Source organism: Larus michahellis, chromosome 5 (genome assembly GCF_964199755.1).
Source record: "Larus michahellis chromosome 5, bLarMic1.1, whole genome shotgun sequence".
NCBI classification, from domain to species: Eukaryota; Metazoa; Chordata; class Aves; order Charadriiformes; family Laridae; genus Larus; species Larus michahellis.
This window is the reverse complement of record NC_133900.1, coordinates 37,265,291-37,279,273: the sequence shown is the minus strand read 5'-3', so window position 1 is coordinate 37,279,273 and position 13,983 is coordinate 37,265,291. Positions and strand designations below refer to the sequence as shown.

The following is a 13,983-nucleotide window of genomic DNA, read 5'->3' as shown; positions in this document are numbered from 1 at the left end:
CTGAGTGTTATCTGCAGACCAAGGTCCAATGCGGTCTCTGATAAGGGAGCGCAGCATCCCTCTGTTTGCATTTCCAGGAGGTGAATTCATAGCGGTCCCCAGCGCTGGTACTTACTCTGGTTCCTTCTTCTGCAGGCTGAGCTTTCAGGCATTGCAGCACTCCTTTTAGGTGCAACGGGGCAATTGTAGGGTGACCGCTGAGTGGAGAAACTGGTGTATAATGTGGCAGGAAAATGAGACCACATGTTGGGGTGACTGGGTAGCAGATACCTCCCCTCTGATGATGGGCTCCTTGAGCTAATATGGTGGGTGGTGTGCTGAGAAGGAGAGGAAGTCCCCTGTAGAAGTGGCCTTGGGAAGTGCTTTGTGTGTTGCTTCAAGTGTCCCAGCCACCCGCAGATGTGAGCTGCTCTGTGGGGGTCACTTTATTTAGGACAGAAGGGGAGAGGAGGAGAAATACATGGTTTCAAGGGCAGGTGGTTCCAGGTTTGTTGCTACAGCCAGCACCTTTTGCTCCCTTGGGAGTCCTGGTGGACACCAAGTTGATGGTGAGGCAACAATGTGCTCCTGCTGCAAAGAAGGTGAGTGGTGTCCTGGGCTGCACTGGGGGGGAATGTTGCCAGCAGGTCAAAGGGGGTGATCTTTCCCCTCTACTCAGCACTGGTGAGGCCACACCTGGAGTGCTGGGACTGGTTCTGGACTCCCCAGCGCACAAGAGAGACATGGACAGACTGGAGAGAGTCCAGCAAAGGGCTGCTAAGATGTCTAGGGGACTGGAGCATCTCTCCTGTGAGGAAAGGCTGCGAGAACTGCGACTGTTCAGCCCAGAGAAGAGAGGCCTCACAGAAGACTTCATCAATGTGTATAAATACTTGAAGGGAGGGTGCAAAAAGGACAGAGCCAGGCTCTTTTCAGTGGTGCCCAGTGACAGGACCAGAGGCACAAACAGAAACACAGCGGGTTCCTTCTAGAACATCAGGAAATACTTTTTCCCTGTGAGGGTGACTGAGCACAGGCACAGTTGCCCAGGGAGGTTGTGGAGTCTCCGTCCTTGGAGATGCTCAAAAGCTGAACACAGTCCTGGGCAGCCTGCTGTAGGTGGCCCTGCTTGAGCAGGGGGATTGGCCCAGAGGACCTCCAGAGATCCCTTCAACCTCAGCCACTCTGTGATTCTGTGACTGCTGGAAAGGTAAAGGCTGGTATTCCTATGCGGGTGTTTTTTCCCCCAGAGAAACAAGCAGTCGACTAGTTGTCCTGCATGTTTGAGTTTGAAAAATGGTTCAGCCAAAACTTCCAGGCTGGAGTTAGCAGTTGTGTAGAGGGAGTCCTGGGAGCCCCTGTTCCCTGAACTGCGGTGGCAGGGACAGTGCACGAGGGTCATGCTCAGGGGGAGCACGGTATGATGGGGAGCAGCATGGAGGAACCAATCCTGGTCCCAGCATCGAGGTGGTGTGCCTGGGAAGGGTGGCAGCAGGGAGGATGGCTGGGCTCTCTCTGCCTCTTCCCAAGGATGCAGCCCTGGCTTTGCTCCTTTTTATCCTGCCTGGGCATCAGAGGGAGCTTTTAAGGGAAGGAGGGGTGCTGTGGGCCACTTTATTTTCTCACCTGCACACCCAGCAGTGGCCTTGCTTCCCGCCTCTGCTCTCTTGCACCTCCCCTGTGAGGCCAGCCGTGCCCTGCATGGAGTTCAGTCAGCGTTTTGGCCCCTCCAGGCAGGGTCCCGTGGGGCGGGTGGGGATGGTGCAGCCCTCGGTTGCCTGCCCTAAGTGTCTAACCTTCCCTCTGCTTCTCCTAGTGTTTCTGACGGGCAGTGACCGCATTCCCATCTACGGCATGTCCAGCCTGCGCATCGTCATCCAGTCCACCGCCAGCGGGGAGCAGTACCTGCCCGTGGCACACACCTGCTACAATCTCCTGGACCTGCCCAAGTACAGCAGCAAGGAGATCCTCAGCGCCCGGCTGGTGCAAGCCATCGACCACTACGAGGGCTTTAGCTTGGCTTGAGCAGTGCGGGAGAGGCACAGACGCTTGGGTACGGAGGGAAGAAAACGATGGGCTTGGCTTTATTTTTGTAAGGGAATGGATCAGAACGTTTTGCGGGAAAATATAATTATTAGTAGTAATAATAGATTGAGATGATGCCGTCTCAGCCTGATGCTGCCAGCGTTTTGTGGGGCTTCAGCAAGGGAGAGGCTATTGCTTTGAATTTTCTCATCTACTGAACAAAATCAGTTCAGTGGATGTTTTTGTTGTTTCCCCTCCAACTTGACATCACTGCCCTCCCAGCAATTCCTTGTAGTTTGCTTTTATCGCCCCAACACACACACAGACTTACCTCTCCTTTTAACCCAGTTTAAATATTTTGATGTTCCTTGCGTTTAGGCTATGGTGGAAATTGAGGATGAAGTCGTGATCTCCTTTTTGAAAAGCTGTGATTTCCCCCCCACCTTTTTTCCCACCCTTTTTATGTGCAAGCTGGTTCTTGCTTGCTTTGAATGGAAGTATCCCCTCTGCCCTTTGGTCCTTGGCGGATGGTACTGGGCTGGGACGTCATTTGTGACCCCCAGGGCAGTGTATTAGTGATGGTACGTGCTCTGCCTTTTTGCACTGGGATGTCTGATGGAGAATATGATGGTTTGGGGGGGGGGGTTGGCTTGTTTTTCCTCACTTGTCTCAAATTTTATTTCCAAGCAATGTCTTCTTAAAGAAGCCTCAGACTCCTCTGGAGCGGAGTTTGTGTTCAGGCTTGTGGAAGGACAAACCCTCCCTGTAATACAGGGTTTCTCAAATTACATCTCTCTTGTCTTGGGTTTCTATCTTGGCAAGTCTACAAGTTAGAGGGGTGGGCTTTGCTGAGCCCTGTTTTTCCATCTGAACAGACCTGTTATTCCAATCCAAGGTGAGGTGGCTTCCTCCAGAGGAGTCACGTGTGTGTGAGCGTGCGTGTGTGAGCCTGCGGGGGTGTGTGAGCTGTGCACAAGCTCTCCAATCTCATCAGGTGAGGAAAAGAAACAAGCATGAGATCCACATTTGAGTGATAAGGCTCTGTTTGGAGATTGGTTGTATTTTTGCAGTTAGTTAGGGTAACTTTATTTTGCTGTTTCAGAGGAGCCCTTCCACGTGACAGCTGTTTTGCTGGGGGGGGGTGGTGTCTAAAGGACAATCTGTATGAATTAGACTGGAAATGCACACTAGGACTTGAGTGGGCAAAATCGTTTACCTGAATCTATCCTGTAAGATTGGAGAGCCTTTATCCTCTTTTCCCCCATCCCACCCCCCCCCAGTAAATGAAGTTCGAATGATTCCCCCCATTTTTCAGGTCTTGATGTAAATCTCATTTTAAGCCTAGGGTGGTTTTGACATTGACTTGTTTATTAGGACATAGTATTTATGCACCACGTTCAATATAAAGTATTGAACTTTGCACCTCGTAACAAAAGGTTTTAGGCTTCTGGGTTTTTTTTAAGACAAGCTGTGGGCTACACTGAGAGCCCTCCAGCCTCTTTCTAATGCAGCATTGAAGACAAATACACAATTATATCAAATGTTTATTTTCGATGTGTGTGTACATAGTACAGTATTATGCAATAAATTTGATGTTTAATTCTGACCGAGTGGCTGCCTTTGTGTCAGGAAGCAGCGGAGGGGCTGCTGCAGGCGCCGGCTCTGCTGATGGTCTGGCCGTGCCTCTGCGCATCTGGAAGACGGGCGCTGCTTTCCTCTCCCCGGCCCTGCTGCTGGGGAGCACCCCAGCCTGACCCCTTGTCGCTGCCTTCGAGCAAATGCTGACCTTCCCCTTCCTCGTTGCTAAATCAGAGCAAGGCAGAGTGGCAGCCCCAGCCGCAGGGGACTTTGCAGTCTCCACAGACAGAGCAGGAGGAGTTGTATCTGCCCTTTTACAGGGACAAGTCCTCTGTGGGAGAGCTGGGAATTGCGGCCAGACCCGAGTCTCTCCATCCCTTTCCCTTCATCCCCGCGTCCCTGGTGTTTCTCCTCCTTTCCTCCCACCTCGCAGGCAGCAGGGCGCGCGGTGGTGCCTTTCCTCACGGCACTGAAGGCCACCAAAGCACTCCAGCCCGTGGCCTCTCCTGCCCGGCCCCACAGCCCTGTAGGTGTAGGCAGGACCCTGGGGACAAGGTCGCCATGTCCCCTGAGGTCCGAGCACCCTGAGGAGAACAGGAGCCCAGCTGGGTGCTGGAGGCAGCGAGGCCATGGCAGCCCTGCAGTACCCCGTGTCCCTCCTCTACATGGGACTAGCCACAGAGCTGTTTCTTCATTAATTAACAGCAAGCAATTCATTAACAAGGGGCTTGTATGTACAGGAGCTGCAGCAGCAATGCCAGAGGAACTGCAACACCAGCCACTTGCAGAGAGAGAGTGAGTGTGGGTATCTGTGTTGCCTGTGTGTGCGCCTGTCCGGCTGTCTGTCCGTCTGTGCCCTGGGGGCAGTTTGGCAGCAGAGCTGCTCCTCCAGCCCCCAGGGTTTGCCCTGTTTGCTCGGGGAGCCCCCACCGCCTCACCCCACAACGGGCCTGGGGAGAAGGTGCCCAGCACCTGCTTGTCAGCTGCAGCCAGCAACGGTGTGGCCTCGCGGTGCTCCTCTGGCTCCCCAGCACTGGGGGATGGCATTAGTGTGCGCAAATATAGGTCCTTTGCTGGCTTGGTACAGGAGTTCCATCACATGGCCTTATGGCTTCAACTTCCCTGAGTTTATGAAGGCAGGGCACTGCGCTCTTTCCTTCAGCTGTGCGGGTAAACACACAGCATCTAAATACCATTAATAATTTGATACCATGTCCATATATGTGTATATATTAAAAAAAACACCACATATATATGTTTGCAACATCATTTGTAATTAATGTTACTTATGATACTGCATCTAGCACATTTGGAATTAGATGATCATTAAGGTCCCTTCCAGCTCTAACCATTCTCTGATTGAGGCTGTGATCTCTTATAATGTACCTACAAATAAATCTTATCAAACTAAAAATACATATTTAAAGTAAAGTATGTGTGTTACATCTGCAAGATTGGCGAGCTGAAATGAAAGGAAAAGACTTGACTCAAGCCTGGGCTTGGGCTGCTGGCTCAGCGGCTGTCGTGGCACTGGCATTTGGTGGCAAACGGTGGCACTGCTCAAATGCCAGGAAAGTTTATTTAAGAAAAAAGTAAAATAGTGCCCTGCCGCCACGGGAAACAGAAATACAGTTAGACACAAATACCGCACGTGTGTATGTCTAGCTGGATGGCTCCATGTGTACATGTAGGTAGAAGCACATCCCCTATCTGTGCTCTCTCTGGAAACACAATATAATGTATATACTTTACTATGTGATCTGTATTGTGTAATTGTGTAAGGGCGCTATATAGTTGTATAATAGTGTATATAGAATATGTATTTTGTATATAGTGTGTTTTGTGCATATAGTGTATCACGTGTTGTATTATTGTAGATATAACATGTGTGTATATTATACACGATATACAGATAAGTGTGTATACTTTTTTATATAATATATACATGCAAAATGTGTGTACGTACATATTTATAAATCATGCGTGCATACACACACGCGCATGCGCACGTTACCTGTTTTCGAGGAACGGATGTGGGCCATGTTGAGCCGGGGAGGTGGCGGTGGCAGTCGGGCTGTTGCGGCGGGTGTGAGCGCTGGGCACAGCTGCGCACCTCTGTCTGCACACCCGCTCGGGCCCTGCCTGGCCACCGCACCTGGGGACAACGTGGTATTTAACCCAAGGTGTCGTCCCGTCCCATCCCCCGTCCCCCCCCCCCCCCCCCCCCCCCCCCCCCAAATTCTCCTCTGTTGGGTGAGAAGAGCAAGAGGGAGGGCAGCGGGGCAGGGCGAGCGCTGCTGCCCAGACACCAGCTTGCGGCGCTTGGCTGCCGTTAGCAGCAAGTAACAAAAACCCTCACCGAGCACCTGCAGTCAAAATAGTTTCATTTTCTTCTTTTATACAAAAATACAGACTGTACCAAAATGTACACATCATGTTTGTCGATCCATGTACATTGAAAAAAAGATGCCGTAGGTTCAAATTAAACATGCTTACATAAATCATAAAAAACACAGACCCGAGCCCATACGCGCTGAGGTCTCACTAGCTGTGGCATACACTGGTTGCATGACAGTCATGTAGCTGCACCTATACAGCAAATGATGCCTGAAAAATTGATTAGTATTAATTTTTTTCAGTCAGGCACCAAAAAAAACCCCACCAAAACCCCCTTGGTGCACCAAGTTATTTGCATCAGTGTATCTGGTTTGGTGCATATACGTACCCATATAGTAGATGTTTCACCACTGCACGCAGGTGTCCCAAGGGAGCCAGAGGGCTCCCTCGGACCGGACAAGGCCCAGCAAGTGCCAACAGCCCGTGCGGCGGGTGAGGGTGCGGGTTGGTGCGGCTGGAATGCCCCCCTCAATAGCTGGCTCTCTCTCGTTCTGCACCTCTTGCTTGGTGCCTCGCTCTGCTGTAACCATCACAGGCTACAAACATTAGCAAAATTAATTAAGCTAGTACCAGATACCAGGCACCCTTTGGCCCACTTACTCCCCTTCTAGTGCTGTGGCTTATTTTGTACTTTTCCAGGTACTGAAAACAGTGCAAAATTGATTTTTTTTTACTTACTCTCTGACAATTTCAGTTCCCCCCCCTTTTTTTTTTCCAAAAAGTGGCAAGGAAGAGGAGTTGGTCACAGCAGAGCCAGCTGAGGCTGGGCTAATGTCATTGCACTTTTCTTAAGAAAATAAAAGAGATGCTCAAGTGCAGCTGAGCACTAACGCCACTGTACTTAAGATTAAGTTCCCTCACTTCTTCAGTAGTTACACTCTCCATTTACCACTCTGTGTCTGGAAACCAGTTTCATGCATTGTTTAAATGTTTGCCAGGAAAATCCCCTGCAGAAATGGAGCTCTTCTGCCCCTGAAACCTCCCCCCGGCCCAGACCAGAATGTCACCACGTTTAGCATTAATCACCTCATCTGCTCCAAAGCGGGGACCACAGAAGCGGTGAGTAAGGAAAGCAGCCGCGTTTCAAGGAGTGAGAGAGGGATTTAGGGACTCAGCCGCAAGGAGAGGTTTCTCTCTGTACGTGTACGTTTTTGCAGTCAGCCCAGTATCACAAAACGCTCGGCAAAGAGTTTGGCAGAGCCGAGCCCTGGTACCGGGCTGGTACCAGGACCAAGCACAGAACTCACCCCCCCCCCCCGCCACCCTCCTGCCGCTGCCAGCGAGGGGACGGCTGTGAGCTCCAGCTCCCATGCGGTCCCTGCAGGGGAACCACCGCCCTCTTTCCCGAGGGCCCACCAACACGGCCATCGCTTCCCAGGGCACAACAACGAGGTTGGCCCAGCCCACGAGGGACGCAGCAGGCGCAGGGCCCGGGCTTCGCTCTGGTTCTGCTGATGCTCCCGCTGCCGACAGCACTTTCTGTAACCCATCCAGGGGATGCTGTTGGAATCAGCATCCTCTCCCAACCCAGGAGGCACTTTCTAAGGGCACCCACTGGGATAAGGGTCTTTTTGCCCTTCAGGAATATGGCAGCAGCCAGCGATAGGAAGGGAGTCACCGTTTCCAACGAGTTATCCCACGCTAGGGGGTCAATGAATGCAGCACTTGGTTACAATTTCCAAATGCACAGTTAACTTCCCATCTGCACATGAGCAAGCAAAGTCCCCTCCTAGGCCTTGGCTTAGAGTAACAAGTCTGGCCCCAGATTCCCTCCCCAGCAGCCAGAAGTCCTTGGATCCCTTCCCTAAGAGATGGGAAACAGAAGGAGTGAAGCTGAAGTAAGCTGACGAACAAGCTGACGCTGACAGCTCTGTGTGTACTCCAAGCCCCAGCTGCTCTCACGCGTGACAAAACCCTCACCGGGCACCCAGCCCCTGGCAGCTCTGCTTCTGCCCGGTTGCCACCAGCCAGCAAGGGCCACCAGTGGCACAGGCAACGGCGCAGCCCCGGGACGGCTCTGCCGACTGGCCAGTGCTGGGCCAGCACCGGCGCAGCCCCACAGACAGGGCGAGCTCAGCCTCTGGGCACCACGGGGACAGTCACGGGCTCCAGCCTGGCTCTGCCTCCGCAGCTCGTTTCAAGCCCGGGTGAACGAATCACCCATCTGCAAAAGGAGGACTCGGGAAGCACCTGAGGCTGCAGCACTGGCCCTGTGAAACGTGCACATACCAGGAATAACAACCGATGTCTTAGCAGAGCGATTAAAAGATAAGATGCTTTAATTTCACTGGCTTTAACATAAACATCCATTATTTGACTGTTTACTCAGGAGTAAACAGAATAAAACCCAATGCAACTTGTAAGAATGACAAGTTTTTCCTCTAGCTTTAACTCTTGCAGTCTTATTTTGTCCACAACTCGTTCATCGCCATCATTTAAATAAACCACAATGATTTATTAAACCGCAAGGTGGTATCGCACAGACACGCGTGTCCAACCCGGCCCCAGTGGATGGGAGGCCCAACAGCCCCTACTGCCACCCCACAGCAGACAGCTCCTTCTAGCGACATGGAAACAGGTTGTCTCATACTAAACAGCTTATTTATATCACATAAAGTCAATTTTTGTACAGTACTTCACACCTTTTTAAAACACGGTCTTGTATTTAATGTTCTCCAGTCAATACTCATCGATGTTGGCAGAGACAAATTGTCAAACAGAACGCACAGACGTTGCTGGGATTGACTCAGAGAAGCGTGGCTACTTGTGGCTAGTGAGGAGTCAACTCATCCGTGGGAGATACAAAGACAACATTTTAGTGCTCAGGCCTTGGAGCCGCGCTCCTGTGCAGGCTCGGGAGAGGGGAGTCATCTGCAAACCCAGGACAGAAAGTTGAGCGTTTGTACATGTCTTTCCAGGACTGGAATTTTAAATTTCACTTCTCCACAATGGCCTTTCCTAGCCCTTCCCTTCACAACTAGGTGGATGATGTTTTTTTTTTTTTTTTTTTTTTTTTTTTTTTCCACAGGGAGAGACTTAAGAAGAGTTTAAAAAGAGAGATGGCTAGGTGTGGTTTTTCTTTTTTCTTTTAATGTACAATTTCAGTTAACAGGTTTTGTTACTTTTAGCTTTCAAAGTTCAAAAATATAAACTCTCTAAAGTGCATAATTGTACTTACATTTCATATAAACTATCTGAAATTCTAGCAATATACCATGTAAACAGCGATAACTAAGCATCAGAAAATGCTACAATCTCATCAGTTTAAAAATAAAATGGACTGTTCCCTACATATCATTTATCAAGATTTGTCAGGGGCAAAACCCAGCAAAACAGATAATTTATCAGTACACAGTGCAAACAGGCTTTTAAAAATAAGCAGAGAAAAACATACCCCGGGAAGCCTCGGCCCACTGGAAAAATGTTTGACTGCGGAGAAAGGGCAGAAACCGCTTCTCTGTCCGTATGACGATGTCCAGGCCCAAATTCAGCAAAGCACCCGAGCTCCAGGCCATCGTAATTCAGCAACAGCCCAAAGGCAGACCAGCCCGAGGCACACGCTCCCCACACGCGCGTTTTCGCCTTGCTGAACTGGGCCCGAACACCACCAAACCGAGCCAGTGTGAAGGACTTTTTGGTAACCTAACATCCTTTCTCACCCCACACTTCTACTAGCAGAGTGACACCGCAGACGGTTTGGCTCAGCTGCGATACCCAAAATTACTAGCCCAGAGCTGACTCTGGGCTCTAAGAGGAAGAGCCCGTAAGAGCCGGCTGCAGGACGAAGGCACAGCGCTCATTCCCTGGGCTGTCCCCATGTTCAGAGAGGGGTTTACCCTGGTCAGGCTTCCCTTCCAGTCAAACATCTTCAAAAGCGGTTTTTGAGCCCGTTTGTCAGCCCAGTTAACACCTTCAAAGGCTGAGTTTTGCAGAGGAACAGCCCCACACCCCTCAAGCGATGGAAATTCAGCATCTCTGAAGAGCCAAGGGCCGGGTCAGCACACAAGTCCTCTGGACTCTTTGGAAATAATGAAGTTCAGTCTTCACTGACTTTACATAGAAAGGGCAATTCTGCAATCAGTGAAAAAACCCAGCCACCTGGGAGCCCCCCTCCTAAGTGCTTTCACTAACACATGCACATCGGTGCCTTACCCATCCAGACCAGTAACGGGCATGTGCAAAGGAGAAGGTTGCCTTTGAAGTGTTTCTGGGATCCTGAAGTGACGGAAACACCCTCAGCATCAGTTTTGGCAAGAATTAACACAGCACAAATGGCAAGTGGAAGGGGGTAAGTCTAAGTACCACAACCCAAACGTATCTACTTGTGAGCCCACTTGCCCATATAAAGAAGGAAGGGGAAGAAGTTGTTCTGGGGGTCCTCTTCGTGCCTCCTCCAGCGCGACTTGCGTGAGGCGCTGACAGCTGGCACTGCATTTATCTCAGCCGTTTGGCTTCTGCACGTCAGCTGCCCAGGGCATCAATGCAAAAGAAAGCATTACAGAAATGCTTTCCCTGGGACACCAGGGTCTGGGACATCATCCCTGGCCCAGGGCAGAGCGAGCTGGAGCACACCAGACCCTGGAGTGGGAGTCCCAGGTGGCCCAGGACTGCAGAACTGTGAGCCCTCAGCTACCCGGTGCATTCCTGAACGTGCTGCCTTTCACTCCTTCAGGCAGCAGCTGAATCAGGTGTCCCAGGACTTTCTTTTCTGAAAGTCATAAACAAATTTGAAAACACTGACTTGTCAAAGCTTGCACCTGAGACACAGGCCCTTTCCACAGGCAGAGCTCGGCTCTCGGCTTTCAGTTCCCTGCAGCATCCTCTGCGCTGAAATACCACCTATACACACCGGGAAGAAAAGACCATCCTCTGATGCCACCATCACAGTGTCATTGCTGCAGCCCACATAAGCCTGACTGTCAGCGTACACAAAAGAAGAAAATTTAGGCTAGTGAGTATGTATGACAGCCACGTGGGCTGTTCAGCTCAGACTCTTACATTTGTATCAGATGATGAAGCACACGTACTAATGGGGTGGGTCTTCCAGGTATCTTCCAGATTTATTGACACCAGACATTTAACTGATCAGCTACCAAAACCCCAAGGGATTCTGACTTAAAGCTTTTAAAACCTCTTTTCTTCCCAGTTGCCCAAACATGGTCATAATGTTACAGTATCACCTTCCAAGCAGAACAAGCTGGAAAGAACCTTGCTGCATGGCTCATTTTCCTTTGCTATCCCAAACAGATGTAGGTACTTTCTTCTACTTCAATTGAATTGGCCATCAAAAAAGTGGGAAGAAAACCCAGCTCAAGCCTGGGCAAAACTGTAACTCAAACCAGCTCTGGGTAATGACTGAGAGATTCTTACAGCATTTATCTAGAGCAACAGAAGATGCTAGACTCCAAACAGTCAGGCCAAAAGTCTGAGCAAATCTCTACTGCAGCTGCAAGAGAACAGTCTTGGCGCTATCTGACCTGTGCCTTCACGTGAGACCAGTCAGGGCACTTGCCTGTTAAACTAAAGTAGAAGCTATTTGATGATTTAATCACTAGTCATCCTACTTTGCCTCTTGCTATGATATCCCGGGAAAACAGAATAGCATGGCTGGCTTTGATATTCTAAATATTACAGGATATGTAAGCAAATCAAAACAGAAGGATCCCTTCAGTGCAGTCACTGAGCGCAGTGTCATGTCTCCTACACTGGCAAACTCCATTTCGGGCATCAGGCCTGGAGAATGAGTGGGCAACAGCAAGTGTAGAGAGTGATGGAAAGTCATCTTTCCTCCCCCTCCCGCCTCTGGGAATGGCCTTTCAGTTCCCAGGGAGCTCCTCAGCCTCCCCAGCCAGGCTCCCGCTGCATCCACTTCACGCATTTGTCCATTTGGTGCTCTCTCTTCTTTGTTTACTGGCAAAAACAATCTCTTCCTTTACATGATCTTGGAGCTAATATCTCTTTTACTGATCAGGACCTCCAGCAGCCTCAGCTTGGCCTTAATCTGCTTGTATTCGTTGTATTCTTCAGCCATAGGAGTGCGGTCTTCTTTTTGCACGTTCCTAGTGGGAGTGAAAGCAGGTCATGAGGATTTCTGTAACAGGACGTCCTCCCTCAGCAGCCTCCCTCCGTCCCTCAACAAGACCGACAAAGCAGCTTCTCTCCACTCCCCACTGGGGAACAAAACCAAAACTTTAATCCTTTGAGGGAAAAAAAGAGAGGGGCAAAATCCCTGCTCCCACAAAGTGTGGGATGCTTGTGTATTGAGGCTGAACACAATCCCACGGTTTCAAATGCAAAACCTTATTTGAAAGCACGTCCTACTTCTCTGAAATTGTCAGCCTCTACACAACAGTTGAAGAAAAGACAGGAGAGCCCTTTTCCGTTTCAGGAGCCACCTGAATGTCAGCCTGCTAGCATGGCAAAATAAAATACAGCTTCTCCTGGCTTGGCACCATATCACTTACATGAACAGGCACGCTTGTGAAAAGGAAGAAGATATCTGAACAGATCTCTCTCAGCTTACATGGAACTCTCAAGTTTTCAGTGATTTTTACAAGAACCTTTAAGGATGACAGCTGGTGGCAAGAAACTAACAAGATAATTTAAGCATATAAATATATTAAAGCATTCTACAGGCTCATTTTCTGAAAATGATAAATCCAGCTACACATACTTGTTAAACTAGTGTCTGAATACCTCCAGACAAGCAAGAATAGGACAGAAATCTAAACATACATCATTAGGAAAAACCCCAATTATTCTACCACTGAGAAACTCTTCCACCGTTCCTGTCAGTTGTGCTAGAAGCAGCTGAATTTTCACAATCTGTACTTTTGCTTCCCACTGCTTGTGGTTCCTAGAGTTTGGGGGAGGGGGGAGTAATTAATTTTAATGGGCAACTGTAATGAATGTGGGTAAAACACCAATGATGAAGAAATATGTAATAGTGAGTTCCAGTAACTTTCCATATTTGGAGGTCTTTGTAGATGCCAAACAGATTAAAAGTAGCTGAAGGACCGAGAGACGGCTGAGATATTATTACCTTCCATTTTGTCGGAAAAAATTATCTTCAAAGTCTCTCAATTTTTTTCTGATTCGCTTTTTTTCTTCCCTGACTTCTTGGAGCTGCTCTAACAGTTCAGGGCTGTTGGGTTTAAATATAAACAAGATTATACATATGTACACAATTATAACAGGAAACATACAGTAACTCCACAAATGTATGGTTGTACCTATGCCAAGCAATGGAGCTGCTCCTGCAAGCCGGTCTGGCAACCTGATGTTACTTGAAACAAAAAGCTCTCTGAATTTAGTTCAGCAAAACAATCCTAGAGTTAAGTTGAAGCCTCTAAGGAGGTCAAGGGCATATTTTGCAGTTCACCATTAACTTCTGTGAAACTCAATTGCTGAAAGAGGGTAGATTTAGATTAGATTTAGGAGAAATTCTTTACTGTGAGGGTGGTGAGGCACTGGCACAGGTTGCCCAGAGAAGAAGCTGTGGATGCCCCATCCCTGGAAGTGTTCAAGGCCAGGCTGGATGGGGCTTTGAGCAGCCTGGTCTAGTGGGAGGTGTCTCTACCCACGGCAGGGGGGTTGGAACTAGATGATTTTTCAGGTCCCTTCCAACCTGAACTGTTCTATGATTCTATAAGATGGGTCTGGTTTTGGTGACTTCTATAGAATCAAGAATCAATGGCCATGACTTAAAGCTACCACCTATGTGCACTTCCACCAGACCTAGGTGCTTAAGATTAGCAAAGCTAGTTCAAACTTGACCTCTCCAAAACCTGAAAAACCTTGTCGAGTACAGGGTTGTTTATGTGATAAAGCCTTGCCACTGGTGAAGTGGAGCTTCACTGTTGAAGTGGAGGTAGTGTTAAGATTCCAAGGATACAGAAGCCAAATATCAGTATCGGAACAAGGTAGTTTCTTCCCAAACCTTTCATATGAGGGTCTAATGCATTTAAAAATAAAAGGCAAAAACTTCTGACTCAGAACATAAAT

General features: G+C 49.2%; 2 protein-coding genes across 16 annotated transcripts in view; one reads left to right on the top strand and one right to left on the bottom strand.

The window, feature by feature from the left end:
- HERC3 (HECT and RLD domain containing E3 ubiquitin protein ligase 3) overlaps nt 1-3,610 on the top strand; it is a 53,067-nt gene extending 49,457 nt beyond the window's left edge. For 5 of the 7 annotated variants that reach the window (XM_074589600.1, XM_074589598.1, XM_074589603.1 and 2 more), the window contains one exon: nt 1,796-3,610. In XM_074589600.1, the coding sequence (XP_074445701.1) occupies nt 1,796-2,004 (209 nt within the window). In that variant the 3' untranslated portion in view covers nt 2,005-3,610. The remainder of the gene's footprint in view (nt 1-1,795) is intronic. The other 2 variants (XM_074589604.1, XM_074589605.1) reach the window with 1 other exon arrangement.
- Nucleotides 3,611-9,047: 5,437 nt separating this feature from the next.
- FAM13A (family with sequence similarity 13 member A) overlaps nt 9,048-13,983 on the bottom strand; it is a 135,406-nt gene continuing 130,470 nt past the window's right edge. For all 9 annotated transcript variants that reach the window (XM_074589593.1, XM_074589589.1, XM_074589591.1 and 6 more), the window contains 2 exons: nt 13,022-13,123; nt 9,048-12,038 (listed from right to left, as the gene is read on the bottom strand). In XM_074589593.1, the coding sequence (XP_074445694.1) occupies nt 11,912-12,038; nt 13,022-13,123 (229 nt within the window). In that variant the 3' untranslated portion in view covers nt 9,048-11,911. The remainder of the gene's footprint in view (nt 12,039-13,021; nt 13,124-13,983) is intronic.